The 17545-nt window shown below is 40.5% G+C and overlaps 1 protein-coding gene across 2 annotated transcripts in view; it reads left to right on the top strand.

Annotated features, from left to right (window-relative positions):
- The window catches only part of RGS22 (regulator of G protein signaling 22), a 71894-nt gene that overhangs the window by 22879 nt on the left and 31470 nt on the right, over positions 1-17545 (top strand). The window contains exons 9-15 of one of the 2 annotated variants that reach the window (XM_020785330.3): positions 1-589; positions 2916-3077; positions 4097-4277; positions 6921-7084; positions 8333-8441; positions 11725-11850; positions 14945-15046. The exon at positions 1-589 is cut by the window's left edge and continues 51 nt beyond it. In XM_020785330.3, the coding sequence (XP_020640989.3) occupies positions 1-589; positions 2916-3077; positions 4097-4277; positions 6921-7084; positions 8333-8441; positions 11725-11850; positions 14945-15046 (1433 nt within the window). The remainder of the gene's footprint in view (positions 590-2915; positions 3078-4096; positions 4278-6920; positions 7085-8332; positions 8442-11724; positions 11851-14944; positions 15047-17545) is intronic. The other variant, XM_078393611.1, reaches the window with a different exon arrangement.

Here is a 17545-nt window from a genome sequence, read left to right as displayed (position 1 = left end):
CTCAGCGGGCAGCAGTCAGGAGAAGTATAGATGAAGGCAATTCTTTGTCAGTTCCTGATACTCCTTCACACACCATTTTAAGAGCATATTTAGAGCAGAGCTGGGATTCTGTTCCTCAAGTGGAAATGAGTGGAGACCTTGCTCAGTATCAAGAACTGGCATATTTTCGAACTGTGGATGAGTTTTCATTAGCTTATGCTCAGTATATCCTGAAGAACTCTATTGCAGTACTCACTGGGGTGCCTCCTGAAGCCGACCCAACTGATGTCAACTTCAGCAGAGTGTCGAGAGTGTTTATATGCGAGATAGAAAATGTTCAACCTTTCATGGAGCCGCTTCTACAACAACCTCCAATCCCTGGTGATGATATAATGGAAAGGGGGAGTGAAATCAGTGTGAAATCCGAGAAGGATAATTCTGAAGCCAGGGCTGCCTGGTGTATGGGCCACAAGATGTATGATATTGGTAACAGACATGAGTTTGAAAGGTTCAAGAGGTTCATCAGAGGAACTTTGGGGGAAAGATACTGGTGGCTCTGGATGGACATTGAAAGACTGAAGGTCCTGAGAGATCCTAAAAGGAAAAAAAGGTATTTCCTGTTTTTAATGCCAAGCACAGTTTATACTGTTCTGAAGGTGATCCTGGACTGATTAAGCTGTGAATTGTTGTTTTAGTTACGTTTATTTATCAGTTGCTTTCTCTTTGCCTTGAGATGTTTCCCAGTATTGTGTTCTACTGCAGTATATTTGTGACAGTACTGCAGCAGATAAAAGGAGATGTGATGCACAGTGCTATTTATTTATTTATTTATTTATTTATTTATTTATTTATTTATTTATTTATTTATTTATTTATTTATTTATTTATTTATTTATTTATTTATTTATTTAATACCCTGCCCATCTGGCCTATAAGACCACTCTAGGCGGCTAAACCTTTTACTAAACCTTCCTTATAACATATTGGTATCCAAAGACCATTTAATCTGACTGGCATGTAGGAATGGATTTGAAGCTTTCGCCAAGATTTGTTGACAAGTAAGTCCTATCTTGTCAGGGAACGTGGTGGCGCTGCGGATTAAACGGCAGAAGCCTCTGTGCTGTCAAGGTCAGAAGACCAGCAGTCGTAGGATCGGATCCACACAACAGAGTGAGCTCCTGTCGCTTGTCCCAGCTCCTGCCAACCTAGCAGTTCGAAAGCATTTAAATGCGAGTAGATAAATAAGTACCACCTCGGTGGGAAGGCAAATGGCGTTCCGTGTCTAGTTGCGCTGGCCATGTGACCATGGAAACTGTCTTCAGACAAACGCTAGCTGTATGGCTTGGAGACGGGGATGAGCACTGTGCCCTAGAGTCGGACACAACTGGACTAAATGTCAAGGGGAACCTTTACCTAACTCCTATCTTTTCTTTCTGCTGTCTGAGAATGATTGGAGTTGTAGTTCAGCACATCTAGAAGATACCAGATTAGAAGGCTAGATAGAAATTTTCAATCTCTCCCCCACACCCACTCTCCTACTTCCCTGCCACACACAGCACCATCTTTTCTCACAATTCCTATGTGGCCACAAACAGAGCAAATATAATCCTGCTGCCCTCTGTGTACACAGGAAGCATGTGTAACTAACTAACTAACTAACTAACTAACTAAGGTATTGGACTGGTTTTTTTTTTTGGCCGCAAAGGGATTGAAAGGAAATTCTTAGATTAAAAAAATTAAACTGAGTGTAAACAATGTATGCTACCTAGGGACATTTTTGCATATCCCCGTGGCCTCCTAAAGTCATTCACTGGCCCCTAGTGCAAAAGAAGATTGAAGGGGGAAAATTACCTTTTCTGCTTCTAGAAAACTCCAAGAGTGGTGGTTTTGCCACCTATTTTTGGCCATTTTTAGTTTGTGCTGCTGCTGAAGGTTTTGTCCTCAGGCTTGCTAAAATTGCCTACTGGAGTTAAACAATCAGTTCATGACCTAAATCCAGTGACTAATCCCAACTAAAGTGAGACCTGTTGAATCAAAGGGCCTTTATAAACATTGACTTTCCATTCAGTTATTAATTTAGTTGGTCTGCTCAAGTTGAGACTAGCAATTGGATCTAGTCCTTTGTGTAAATGAGAAATGTACATTATCAGTGGATGTGCTAATGAGAACTGTTCGATGAAAAGTTGACTTCTAAAGCATAATATTTCTCTTTGCTTTGACTACTCTGAGAATTTATCCAAGCTATTCTCTGGAAGTGAGATTTTAACATCCAGAAAGAGTAGTACTATAATTAGTTTTCAGCAAGCATCTTGTCTGGATAGAGGGTGCTGCATATGAAGTGAGACGTGATTCCCAAATACGAACCATGCCTAATTTATTAGTTACAATGTACAATGTACAATGTTGTGTTTAGGATTGATTTACCTTCTCTTTTATGGACTTTTATTAGAAAATGTTGTGTGCAAATAATATTTGAAATCTTAAGCTTGTGGAAGGATGTTGATATCACCAGCAGGGAGCAATAAGCAGTAACAGAGAGTTTGCTACTTCTGTCCCACAGTTCATTCTCTTGTAATCTCTTTCATTGTATGGAAGCTGTGGGATGGAAGAAGGGAGTCTTTGATTGCCAAAAATTGCCACTGCCAGGTGACAATACCACCAGGGGGAGATTTTCAATAGTTAAAGATTTCTTCCTCTTATCCCAAAAAAAGGAAAGAGGGTTTACATAGGCGTGACAAAGTTCACTGGAGAGAAGTAAGAGGTTTTTAATTAGTGAAAATCACTCCTGCTGATGACATCATCACCCTTCTGCAAGCATACATTACTCAACAGAATTTCAGTTACAAGGTTTTTGATTGCGTGGAATGGATTCTCAGTGAATTGTTAACTAGTGTGTGTTTGTGCATATTGTGTGTGAATGTTTTCTTTCATTCAAGACAGCTTGATAGAATGAAAAAAATATACCTAGCCAGCAATGGAGATTATTTCCTCACCTCTGAAGTTTTACATAAACTGAACTTGGAGGATGGAGACCAGTGGAACACACGTAACCTACAGCGCATTCAGTCGGAAGTAGTGAAACCTTTGCTTCTCTACTGGTGAGAGGATGGATTACGTAGTCATTCTATTAAATTCTGGTTACATCTTATGGTCTATTATTATGACTGGATGGGGAAGGAAAGAGTAACCTGTTACTGTAAAGGCTGACACTTTTGTAAAAGTTGTTCTGATACTGTGAAGGTGGTTACAAGATGCCTGTGCAAGTCTGGTCTGTGTATCAATTGGATAAAAGTAAAATCCATTGGACAAATAACATAAATATTCAATCTACAGGCAACTTAGATTGCTCACACCCCATATCACAAATTGTGAGCAAGGTTTTTCACATATTCCAGTTCTCAACAGAGTGGGGGGAAGAGTGAAAAAAGTTGGTTTTATAAATGTGCGTTTATCAAACTGTTCAGATAGAGTATAGGACATGATACTAATTCTATACAACATAGTCTTACACGTGTCTGCTCAGCCATTCAGGTGGAGTGGTACAGTTAAACCAGGGTTCACGTGGTCAAAGCCCCAAGACTGTCTGAGTAGCAAAGAGAATCTGCCACATCCTGAGTCTTCCTTGTTCCCTTTGAGCTTAATTGCAGTTCTTAGAAACAGTATATTGTTACAAAGCACCTCTGTTGTAATGGGAAGTACTGTATTTGAGAGTGGTTTCATCTTGAATGGGCAATTAAGAGTCAGTAAGTTTACAAAAGACCTGCTTTTTATTTGTTGATATGGACTTATCTAGCAAACTGCATTTTGGACTCTACTTGGGGGTGGCAGGAAAAGGCTAACTATGGGGACTATAATGATGAGCATCTGCACTTCCAAAGTTATTGCTGTACCACTATTCAGGTGTGACACTAAACAACTAGGAATAAAACAGCTGGAAATCAATGTCCCTTGCTGGTCTGCTGCTCACAGGGAGAGCTACCTCCACTGGCAAGAGGATCCAAGCAGAAGCAATCTAGCAGGGGTCAACACTCCTCTTGCTCATTCCCAATTATTTATTGCTGTGTGCAGTCTAGGGTTAAATTGTCAATTTTTAAGCCCTAATTTTTCCACCTCTCAGGGGTCCCAGGTTTTGTGTTATTCATACAGCTGCCATACAGGCCACAGCTGCAAAGCTGAAAATCTGGCATTCTCGACAGCAGAAACCACGGATGGATGTGGATCCTTTCCCACAGATGGTGTCACTTCTGCCATTGAGAGCCAAGTCCTGCATGCCAAAAATAGCACATTCACATCAACAGGTACGGTTGTTAAAGTTAAATGCCAAACTACATGATACATTTCTACATTTTTAAAAAAGGTAATGACTCAAGGATGTGATAGTGCTCTTCTCTGTATCTTAGATGTACTTGTTCAGTAATAGGCCATGGGAAGGTAAAACGTGACTCAGTTTGCAAGGCTGAGTGGTCAGACACGTGTTTTTGAGGAAATCACCTTATGAAAGGAGGTTAACCAGGGTAATCCTAGTTTCACTTGAGCCCTAGTATGTGACATTAACCATAATAAACCATAGTTGTGTAGAGCAGATCAAAAGAAGAAAGGCAGCAACAGTTGAAGGAATACCCTGTGGTATGAGATGCAACTTGTGGGCCTCTACATCAGTGATGTAAGTCTTCACTTATTTCATTCTTTCAGATGAGAATGGACAATTTGTAAAAAAAAAATGCTGCTCCATAAGATTACAAACACTTTTGTACATTTTTTCATTTTGTGACTTTGGTTTTACACAACAACAACTTTTTTATGCCAAATCCTTGCAGTTACCTTATTGCTTGTGGAAAATGCATTTTGCCAATTCACATTATCTGTATATTGCTTTGAATCTGTTCCATCTTTACAGCCAGACCAATAAGGTAACTGCAACAGATAAAAGGGGAATTTCATTTTTCATTTTCATCATATTGCAAATGCTCTTTCAGAGTTGTCCCACTCTGAACTGCAGCTGAGGGGACCATGAATTCAAATGCTTTCCAATAAAAGAATCTTCATGCACAGGGAAAACCAAACAACTAACTTTTAACTAACTTTTTTTATATAGCTTCTACATTTGTGGGAACTTTCCATGCAGTAGTATTTAAACATGCTACAGCTGGATAAGGAATAGTATTATTTCTGCATATTTAAATAATTCATAGAATTATATGTATTGGCCCATGTCCTTGTCACCATCTTTGTACTGTACATTATTCCGGTATTTTTTTTAGCCATCATAGATACAAGCCTGCATGATAGCTTTTTATTATGAGATTATATTTGATTTATTTAGCAGCAGTGGCAAGGAGCCTTTAATAGTCAAAACATGCTGTCAGATAACTGGCAGCACCCCCAATCTTGGTGGCAGCAATCCAGCAGTGATTTTTTTTTCTATTAAAGGTCCCCTGCCCATATCCTGAGGCTCCCAAAGGCTTCCCTATGGCAAATATGAGCCTTATTATGCTTGGAAGTCATTTAATAGGCTTCGGAGTCAAGTTGGGATAAGTACTAAAAAAGGGTTGGTTTTTTTAAAAAAATGTGAATGCAGAGAAGAGCAGGCAACTTCACACCTGTGTCAATGCATTCTATGTCCTTCGACATATACCATGGAAGATTGGATGTTAGGTGCCCCCAAATGCTCTTGATGTTCCCAGCTGTCGCTTCACCTTCTTGCCTGCTCATTTAGACAAGATAGATCAACAAGCAGCAACAACAAGAAGGATTTGACTTCCAGGTTGCCCCCCTCTTTGTTCTATGTTTGTTGACAGGCAAAGCCCCGTCATTTATTCATTGTACTTTGGTGCTTCTGACGTGAACAAAAATAAATAAATAAATTGTGCTAGTCCTTAGTTGAAGCAGTTCCCAACATACAACTGAGAGCCTGAACATCTTTACAGTTGTAATCAGAAATGTAATTCAGACAGTCTTCTGTGTGTAAGAAAATGAATAATATACTTATGAAGAAGAGCCACAAAATAAAGCAAGCTAATTTGCAAATTACAGGGGTAAAAATAGTGCTTGCTGTGGGAGTCACACACAGTCAGGACTTAAGGAATATCCTAATGACGGGTTATCTGTAACATCTAGTTCAGGCCTGAATCACTGAGTGATAAAACCTCTATGTTTACCAATGTCACTTATTTTGTATGTCTGAGCCAGGGGTCCACATTGTTGGGCCTCTGTTGAGACTTCCTTCTTCAGCAGAGAGCCCAGTGGCAACCTAAGAAGGCTCCTTGCCATGTTGCTGCTTGTTGTTTACTTATTATTTATTACATTTTATTGTTCCTGGCAAAGGGATGTGAGGCAGCTCCAAAATGCTTAAAAAGCAGTTGTAGCTAAAACATAGTAAGTCATATGTGGTAACACTGAAAAACAATCAGACATACAATACATTAAAATTAATACTAATTTTAAAACAAGTTAAAAACACTTGTATGTAGGGCATGCAGCATCTCATAGAAAGACTTCTTACTTGGCTGATCAAATCCCTTAGTAAGAACTTGCCCCAAACCAAAGGTCTTAGCTTGTCAACAAAAATACAACAGGGAGAAGGGCCGACCTGAGGGTACAATCCTTCTTGTTATTGCTGCTGCTTGTTCTATCCGCAAGCAAGGGGAGGCAACAGCTGATGCTTCTTACATCTCCCTTTGAGTAGGTCTGAAAATTGGGCCCAGAGGACCACTTAAAACAGCTTGCCAAGCCCCTCTCCCACAAATCTGGAACCTGGGTTATTATTTCAACTAGAAATACTTAAAACTGATATGACATAATAGCATAGGTGTATGTACATAAATGGGTCTGAGACCTAGAACATGGAAAATAGATACACAGTTATGCAGTAAATGGAACATGATAATGCAACAATTATTTTAAGAGGTTTTCTGCCCCCCCCCATATTTTATTTTCACTAGAGAGGAGAAATAGGATCACCCTCACCTCTGTCAAAAGCAGCTCTGTTAGAATTACATTCCCAGAGGCCTCCCAGGCTACTATCAGCCGTTCTACCCCGGAGTCAAAGTGCTGTTCAGGAAGATCCGGATGCCTTCATCGGTTTATCGGATGTCTGTAGAAAACGGTAAGTACTAAAAATTTCACATTTGTGATTATTTAAAGGAATCATCAACTTTTGTTAGTATTTTGTCCTGGTCTCTGTCTTAAGACTGAAGTAAATGAAAGCTGACATAGGGGAAGTAAATATATATTCTTTCTCTGCCTTCTCTCTTTCTCAAAACATTCAAGAGCAGCCAGTTAAACAGAAAGGATAGGGAATCTTTGGCACCAGAGATGTTTCAGACTGTCCCAGTAGTCCAAGACAGTGAGAGGCACTCAGGGAAATAGACCCAGAATCCAGAAGAAAGCAGCCTAACTAAGTAATGAGGCAACCCCAAGCCAAGGAAAGGACACTTTTTGGTGGCTGAGAAGGCACCAGAATGGGCCCAGTAGCTCTTATGGTTCATGCTATTCCTGCTAGGGCTCACATCTTGCATGGTGTTACCTATAACATTTATGACACATGGAAAGGTTTTCCAGGCTCTACACTGAACGAACATCTTCATGCTAGCCAGTAAGCGCTGGTGTCTCCATGTCTATAAGTGGATGAATTTAAAGGCACCTTACATCACACCCACACAAACCAACTCCACAACTTTCTGCTCCTCCAGCCCTGCTCCCCTGGAGATTTCCCTATCTACCTAGAGAAGCATAGCAATTCCCTGAGTATTAGTATCCTGAAGCCTGGCAATCCCGTCATAAACAAACATCACAGAAAATGGTTGTGTCCTCATTCCAATATGAACCTTATGCTCATTAATGTTGTAAGACACACAGAGAGGATACTTTTGATGAAAATCCTTTTTTTCTGGTTTGCCACTAGTCATATGACCTGTGTTCTTTATCTGCTGCTGCCAGCAGGGAACTTTGAAGGGAAAAGGAAGGGTGAGCAAGATTTAGCAGAAGGTTAAAACTGGGCGTGACCAAATACATTTTCTCATTGCCTTGGAATACTTAAAGTAAAAGCACTTGCCATTGTCCTATTGAACTTCTGCTGAATGGAAACTCCTGCAAGTATAGTAACTTGGGATTGTGAAATTGTGCAAGCAGTGATCTTTGTGAAGAAAACCCGCCTTTTACAGCAATGTAGGAATCCATATTATTATGCTTTAAGTTTGGTAAAAGTCACTAGGTTAATACACATTGACTGTGATCCTGATTTCAAATCCATTGGAGTTAATTGTGTCTCCTTTGTAAAAAAAACAACAATAACCCACATAACTTGGATTATCCTCAAGCATCTTTGGAACCTGTTTCTTCTTCATTGGTGTAGACCAGCAACAGTGTGTAGCAATGTGACTCACCAGACAGAATTTACTGACAAAATGGATTATCTGAAACCACACCTAGATAGAAAATACACCTATGCAGAAGTAATCCCGGTGAGTACCATTTGGAATTCCCGAATCTGATGGAAATAGTTTTATGACATAAAGCAGTATATCCCATGCTGCATGGGAGTGGGCTTCTTGTTTGGTCTCAACCAGGATACATGTCTCAGAGTCCACTTTGTTGCTGAAATCAAATTTGACTACTATTAAGTCAAAGACAACCAACCTTTTTCTTCACATAGTGGGATTTAGAAGCATATTGTTGTGCATAAATTTCACTATACCCCACTAAGCCCCATGATCAGATGGCTACCTTAGGAAGGGGATTTTGGACATAATAGAAGAACATCGAATTCCTTTTGTAATTCAGAGGTCAGTTCGCAGGATAATTAAGGCCTCCAAAGTCTTGTACTCAGGGCCAGTCCTACCATTAAGCAGAGTGAATATGTCATGAGAGGGCAATAAATAGTTATTTGGTTGTTATTGTATTTACTGATTATGAGGGGAGAGGGAACTTGGGGTTTGGTACTTCACATGATAAAATAAATTGGCTAATTATATACAGTACTATACTATACACCTTTACTGGGGAGTATAAGTGAGAGTGCTATTTGCAGCTCTGTTTCAGATGAGAAAATGTCTTGGAGAGGCATAGGACTTTCTGATTTTTTTTTCCACTAGTGCTCCCAGAATTTGGAAGAAATTCTTCTAACTTGAAATCTGGTAGCTATAGCCAAAAAATCAAAGTATTCAAAGGCATTTCAGAACACACACCTGTGCATCGGCAAGTCTTTCTCTCTCTGGAGCAACAGCTATTAGGTTAAAGAACAGGGAAATGGCTCAAAGTGGCTAAGTTCCATGAAGCTACAAGGTGTTAGGAGACTAGTAGTTTTTGAGAAGCACTCTGTAAAGACCATAATTCCTTGATCCCTTGCAGCTCCTGTGGAGCTTAGCTACTCACATCCATTTCTCTAGTTTTTTAATCTACAGGTATTAGAAATCTACAGGTATTAGACGTCAAGACGAGGTGGCAAGAATACACAGAGGAATTATATCAGAAAGATTTGGATATCCCGGACAACCCAGACAATGTAGTTGCTGACCTTGAGCCAGACATCCTGGAGAGCGAAGTCAAGTGGGCCTTAGAAAGCCTGGCTAACAACAAGGCCAGTGGAGGTGATGGCATTCCAGTTGAACTATTTAAAATCTTGAAAGATGATGCTGTTAAGGTGCTACATTCAATATGCCAGCAAGTTTGGAAAACTCAACAGTGGCCAGAGGATTGGAAAAGATCAGTCTACATCCCAATCCCAAAGAAAGGCAGTGCCAAAGAATGCTCCAACTACCGTACAATTACACTCATTTCACACGCTAGCAAGGTTATGCTCAAAATCCTCCAAGGTAGGCTTCAGCAGTATGTGGACCGAGAACTCCCAGAAGTACAAGCTGGATTCCGAAGAGGCAGAGGAACTCGAGACCAAATTGCTAACTTGCGCTGGATTATGGAGAAAGCCAGAGAGTTCCAGAAAAATATCTACTTCTGCTTCATTGACTATGCGAAAGCCTTTGACTGTGTGGACAACAGCAAACTATGGCAAGTTCTTAAAGAAATGGGAGTGCCTGACCACTTTATCTGTCTCCTGAGAAACCTATATGTGGGACAGGAAGCAACAGTTAGAACTGGTCATGGAACAACTGAGTGGTTCAAAATTGGGAAAGGAGTACGGCAAGGCTGTATATTGTCCCCCAGCTTATTTAACTTATATGCAGAATACATCATGCGGAAGGCTGGACTGGAAGAAACCCAAGCCGGAATTAAGATTGCCGGAAGAAATATCAACAACCTCCGATATGCAGATGATACCACTCTGATGGCAGAAAGTGAGGAGGAATTAAAGAACCTTGTAATGAGAGTGAAAGAGGAGAGTGCAAAAAACGGTCTGAAACTCAACATCAAAAAAACTAAGATCATGGCCACTGGTCCCATCACCTCCTGGGAAATAGAAGGGGAAGATATGGAGGCAGTGTCAAATTTTATCTTCCTGGGCTCCATGATCACTGCAGATGGAGACAGCAGCCCTGAAATTAAAAGGCGCCTTCTTCTTGGGAGGAAAGCGATGACAAATCTTGACAGCATCTCGAAAAGCAGAGACATCACCTTGCCAACAAAAGTCCGAATAGTCAAAGCTATGGTTTTTCCTGTCGTGATGTATGGAAGTGAGAGCTGGACCATAAAGAAAGCAGACCGCCGAAGAATTGATGCCTTTGAATTGTGGTGCTGGAGGAGGCTCTTGAGAATCCCCTGGACTGCAAGGAGAACAAACCTATCAGTTCTAAAGGAAATCAACCCTGAATGCTCACTTGAAGGACAGATCCTGAAGCTGAGGCTCCAGTACTTTGGCCATCTCATGAGAAGAAAAGAGTCCTTGGAAAAAACCTTGATGTTAGGAAGGTGTGATGGCAAGAGGAGAAGGGGACGACCGAGGATGAGATGGCTGGACAGTGTCTGCGAAGCAACCAACATGAACCTGACACAACTCCGGGAGGCAGTAGAAGACAGGAGGGCCTGGCGTGCTCTGGTCCATGGGGTCACGAAGAGTCGGACACGACTAAACGACTAAACACATTAGAAATCTGACTAGAAGAACTCCAGGCAGATTCTGGGAGCAGTAGTGAAAAAAATCTGAAAGTTCCACTTGTAGTCTTAGATTAGCAATAGTCTTGGCCAGCATAATAAAGTTATGGTCTTAATATATCAGTGCTACACAGACAGATATATTTGCATACCCTCTATATTATGTGCAAGGTTAAAACGAGAGTGATGGAGCATTAAACAGTGAGGCATTTCTATTTGTACACTTTCAAACATTTATTTTTTCCCCTCAAAAATTCAACTGTGGGCATGCCTTGATTAAAATTTGATAGGGCTGCCAGGGATCAAATGAAATTGTCATGGGGCTAGATCTTTTTTTTTTACATATTTCTTTTGTAGATCAAAACTTGAAATATCTGAACGATATCTGATCTACAACTATAAATAAGTACAAATTACAGTCCACAAAACAATTGTATTGCCTCCAAACTCTGATGGGAATTAGGAATAAAATAGAGGAAGGGTGGTACAAGGGCAAGTGTAACAATGTGAGAGATTACAGCCAATATAACATTGTCTAAGAACCTTGGGCTAGGAAATCAGGTGAGACAACCTATCCGGTTTGCCTGACTGCTTTCTTGCTTCTTGGTTTGAAAGAGGAGAGTGAGCAGTTTCACAGCCATTTAATTCAAGATGAAATGAAGTAGCATGTCATGCTAAATTGTGCTTTCTGTTAACCAGGGTAAAACATCCCCAGAGGTTTTTGAACTAGGAAGTTCCAAAATGGAGAGAATGTTGCAGTCCCTTAACACAGAAAACAGAGCAGGCTACATTTTCACAGAATTCTGCGAGAAGTCGGGAAATAAAGTATGTAGATTTCTTTACCAATAGATGTGTTGAGTTGACTGATTCCCCTGCCCTTTTCTCCTAGGAGTTTGGAGCAGTGTTTTATAGTCACTGGCCCACCTGGGTGAAGAAGGCTAGTTTAAAAAACAATGGTTTTGCCCCACTGAACCAAGAGTTAACATGGATTTTGAACCTGAGTTTTCATTCCCAAGCTGAATAACAGTGTTTGGAAAAGTTAGGAGGTTGTTTGTTTGTTTGTTTGTTTGTTTGTTTGTTTGTTTGTTTGTTTTTGTCCCAACTGCAGTTCTCAGCATCTCCAAGCCTCTATGCTGTATAAAGTTGTCATGCTGGCTGGTGAGTTCTGGGACTGTGATGCAAAAGTACGGTAATTTTTCTGAACTATGAACTTACTCTAGCCCTCCCTACCTAGGGTCCACTTGAATTATTTAACAATATACCTTCTGCCCCATGCAAGGATCTAAGGTGGCTCAGTGTTGGACTAAACTCCCATTATTCCCATCCCACTGCATATGCTAGTTGTCAAGGTGATGGGAGTTGTGATCAAAAACATCTGGTGGCCATGGGCTTTACAGTTTACAGTTTATGAACCCCTGTCTCTCACAACTGAGATGTCAGGCTGGGAGTTGAAACTGAAAGAGATGATTGGTAGAAGGACACTCTAAAGAAGTCATTTCTGAAAAGTTTCTGCATTCCTATATGATTAAAATATGAAATCATGAAGCTGCTGCCTTCTGAATTAAGAAGGCCATTACTCCATCTTCAGCCCAGGATGAATAATTGTGATTCCCCAGATGTTTTAGGTCTACAGTTTACATCAACTATAACTAGCATAGCCAATGGTGAGAATTGTGGGGATTGTCATCACCCCCATTTTGCTGGGCAGAGGAGTTGAGAGTTGTAACTCCATATGTCTGCTGGATGCCTGCTAGTGAAAGACTGAATTCTGGAGTAGATAGGCTGGATGGGAATGTGATTGGGTTTGGTAGAAAAGTTAAGCAGTTCCTCCTTTTTGGCGGGAATAACCATGGGAGTCATGTATTTTCTCATTTAAGTTTTTATTAACAAAGATAGAAGGAGAATCACCAATTACTTCTGTAGGGCCAATTGGGCCAACTTCTAACAGGAACTCAGTCCAAGATAAAGACAGTCCATAATTCAACTCTCCATCCTTTACTGCGGGGACAGCCCAAATCTCTCTTGATCGGTCTGCTTCCTCAACGAACCACTCTTTGCCGTGCAGATGGTCCCACAGGAAGGGTGGTGGACCCAATCTCCTTCTTGAGGTTTCTGAGCCGGTGGAATTGGTCTTGGGTGAAGCAACTTCCTCCAAGGACCTTGTCCTCGTGGGTAAACCAAAACCATCCATTCTAAGGAATCCAACCCTTCCAGTTGGATTTCTATCCCTTTACCTCCACATCCACCCCCAAACGCACCACCTCTTCCTCCTTTTATATCTCCTCTTTCTGGCATGTTAAATACGTAAGGTCCCCCTTCATCTTTTCTGTCTTCCTCCTTTAAACTAAACCACTCATCCAATCCTCAGTTCTTCTTTTTCCTCCCTTTTCCCCCCTCTGTAATCAGGAAAACCTCCACCCCTCCTACTCTCTCTTTGGCCCCCTCTCCTTTTCTCCCTCTGCCCTGTCTCCTCCTGTCTCTAGACATTATTACACCATCACCTCCTCCTGTATCAGACATGTGGACCATATGAAATGCATTTGTTTTTATATATAGATGGAAATGCAAGAATCATTACTGCATGTTAAATAGCAATGCAATACAACTCATAACACTGAGGAATACTGAATTGGAGTTCCAGTTGTCGTTGATATTGGCCCTGTTTTGTCACCAAGTTAATTCATGTGGGTGGCAGCTGTGGCCCTCCAAATGTTTTTGGATAGCAACTTCCACTATTCCTCTTCATTGCTATTTTTTTAAAAACTATCCCCAAATTTGGTTTGGATTTTTTGGATTGCGGATTCTGTTTTGATTCTGTTGAATTATTTTTAGCAATTTAAATTGTTTTGAAAACAGTTGTAAGATGGGTCTTAATTGATTGAACGCTGCTCCAAGATCTTTGGATATAAATATTTTAATAAATAATAAAACATGTAAACTGTGCATATGCTTTCTAGACAGGCACTTGCTCTACTCTCTTGTGTCTTTTACCTAGACTTATTTTTCATAGGGGAGAGACCTTGGTATAGGACTGTCCTCCATAGATATCAGTAGGTTGTTTGGAATCAAAGGGTCAAAACTTGACTAGCTAACTGTAGACTGACTAGAAGAATCTTTTCATAATTTCATAAGCACTCCAGTCTTTGTGATCGCATTTTACGTCTGTCTCTATCATAACTGGCAGAAATATTCAAATGCAAGTGTCTAAGCTGCAGGCCCTGATGCTTATTTAAGCTTTCAAAGTTTAAAATATTTGTGTTTTTTTAAAAGGAGAGGAACGGTTAAGGTGTTAGGTTTGTGATGTGATTTTGCCTATCTGGACATACTTTGCTCTGTATAGCAGCACCAAGCTGTAGTGAGGAATGGCAGAAAGGTGTATGATAAAGATGGTAACAAATAGTTATTATCATCATCATCATAGAACTGCAGAGCTGGAAGGACCCTATGGATCGCTTAGTCCAGCTCCTATCAAGGAGGCAGAGTGGGGTATTGAATTCCCAGCTTCTGATTCTGCAGCTAGATACCTAAATCACTGAGTTATGCAGCAGTATATAGCTCAAGTTAAAAACATTTTGTGATCTTAGGATTTGCTTTAAAAATAATGTCAAAACATGGCTTAAATTTTAGATGAACAGTATGAACTCTTAGTTTAATTCCATTCAAATGTGTCTGATCATTTAATGTTAACTATAACAATAACAATTTTAATAGCTAGTTATGTACAAAGGACAGATTAAAAGGTGTAGCGTGTATTACCACGGCAGTGGTTTTACATATGTTTGCCTTCTGTCAGCCACTACACTAAATTAAGCGTGATTTATGTTGACTCCTAGATGCTGAGTGGTTTGTAACATTAGAACTTTGAACATTTTGGAAGAGGTGCAAAAATTCAATAGTAGTATCTTCTTTCTGTCTCTAGCTATGGAAGAACAGTGCATACTTTTGGTTTGACCTGCAGGATTATCATCAACTTTTCTATCAAGAAACCCTCCATCCTTTGAAACTATGCAAGCAAGCTCAAGTAAGTAATAAATAAGACAATTCCACAAGTCTCTCTGACCCCAAGGAAGACTGCTTTGAAGTTGTGTTTAGAGATTGGGGTATTTGTATTTGTATACAAATACGAACATCCCCCCACAGGTGGAAATAATGATGTAATCAGTGGTATTGGCATTAGACAGTTTGGTGGAATCATTGAATCATAGCATAATTGAGTTGGAAGGGGCCTATAAGACCATCGTGTCCGCCCCCACCTCCTCAATGCAGGAATCCAAATCAAAACAGATCTGACAGATGGTTATCCAATTTTCACTTGAATACTTCCAGCGTTGGACTGCTCACCACCTCCTGAGGTAATGGGTTTCATTGACATATTGCTCTAACAATTAAGAAGTTTTTCCTCAGCCTAAATCTGACTTCCCGTAGCTTGAGCCCGTTATTAAGTGTCCTGCACTCTGGGAAGATCGAGAATAGATCCTGCCCCTCCTTTGTATGACTACCTTTCATGTATTTGAAAAATGTTATCATATCTCCCTTCAATCTTCTTTTCTGAAAACTAAACACGCCCAGTTCTTTCAGTCTTTTTTCCTTGGGCTTGGTTTCCAGTCCCCTGATCATCCTTGTTACCCTCCTCTGAACTTGCTCCAGTTTGTTGGGTAACGCATTTTACTAGTTTCTATGAGTAACATATTTTAGTAATTTTTAAATGTTATTTTAAAAATCATCTATATTTAGAGCAATTCTGAGAAGGATTTTTTTTTTTCAAATTTCATGCCATTATCTCTTTAGTGTTCGATGGTGTTTGAAAAGTTGAGTGAATCAAATACAACCATGTTGTGACATTTGTAAGCATTTGGAAAGTGCCAGGCTGGGGAAGTCAAGTCTGTAAAGCAGTGGTCGCCAACCTTTTTAACTCCACGGACTGGTTGAGGAAGGTGGGGCATCCCCTGTGCTTGTGCACATGCGCGAAGGAGCAAGGGTTGCTCAGGAGCACTTGTGCACACTTGCAGAGGGGTGGGGGCACTTGTGCACACTTGCACGTGTGTGCAAATGGGCTGTGCAGGGGGCAGGAGTGCATGTGGGGGTGGGAGATTTGTGTCCATGGCCCAGTCCGACCCAGGCCACGGACAGGCACCAGTACGCTGACCGGGGGTTGGGGACCCCTGCTGTAAAGAGCACTTTCTAAAGTAGCCAACAATAAAAAGGGATACTTGCAAGCAACTGTGTCTACCAAATTATTATATGCCATTTTCTCTGTTAATGCTGTGGTTTCTAACAATATTGCCAATGATAAATACAGTGTATTAAAAATATCCTCACTCAACATTATTATTTATTTAAAATATTTTTACCCCACTTTTCTCCTTCAAGAGGACCCACGGTGGCTTTTACATCATTAAAAGACAATATTTAAAAACTAAAAACAGTGAGTATACAAATATTTTTAAAGGATCAAACAAATACCACACAAAAAATGGTAAAGTAGGTCAGCACCAAAAGCCATTCAAATCACGAAGGCACAACAAGCCATTAAAAAAATCCCTGCCTGAAGAGAAAAGTCATTGCCTTCCTGCAGCAGGACAGCAAAGAGCCTGACCTCTTATAGGATGTTCCAGTGACAAAGAAGGCTCTGTCCCTTGTCCCCATGAAACACACCTGTGCAGGTGGAGGGACCAAGAGAATGGCCTCCCCTGATGATCTTAAGACCTGGGCAGGCTCATAAAGGAATCATTAACATAAACAGACGAGATTGCTGTACATTGCTTCTCATCTGCTTACACTTAATTGCATTTGTCATTTTTGAATCACTTTCCTGTTTGAAGATGTTCTTCTGGAGGGTTTTTGTTGTTACTATTTCTTGGTTTTAACTATTCCAAATACTTGATGTCATATGCAGATTTGTTCTCTCACAGTTCACCTTCCCCCACTCCAGATCATGTATGAACAAATTTTAAAAGCAGGGTGTTGTGGCAAAGTTAGATCCTGGAGCACTGGCCAAGAACTGGTGGAATATGCATTGCCAGGTGAGATTCTCTCACGGAAAGCTACATGAGCCCTGCTTTTAGGTACAGTTCTAAATGGCAAGGATGTGTCCCTTAAAGTAGTGCTTCCCAATCTTGAGTCCCCAAATGTTCTTGGACTACAATGCCCAGAAATCCTGGCTAGCACAGTTGGTGGTGAAAGCATCTGGGAGTTTTAGTTGCTTGAAATTTAGAGAAATTGTGTATACCACTTTCTTTATTGCACACCAGCTGAATAGATCAAAAGCAACGAATAGATGCCACCAACTGACAAAAGAGAGGGATAGAACACTCAGCAGAGGGGTGCAGTTCTCTTTGAATTTCAAAAACTGGAAGTAATGATTAATAACAATCATCATCATCATTTTAGAACTGCAGAGCTGGAAGAGATCCTATGGATCATCAAGTCCAGCTCCTTGGTTAGTGCTGGATAAATAGACAATCACACCAGTCCAGAAAAGTCCCTCACAGCCTCTGAAACCTCAGACAGCATGTAAGGT

This window comes from Pogona vitticeps, chromosome 4, assembly GCF_051106095.1.
Source record: "Pogona vitticeps strain Pit_001003342236 chromosome 4, PviZW2.1, whole genome shotgun sequence".
NCBI lineage: Eukaryota > Metazoa > Chordata > Lepidosauria > Squamata > Agamidae > Pogona > Pogona vitticeps.
This window is presented reverse-complemented; position numbering and strand designations above follow the sequence as displayed.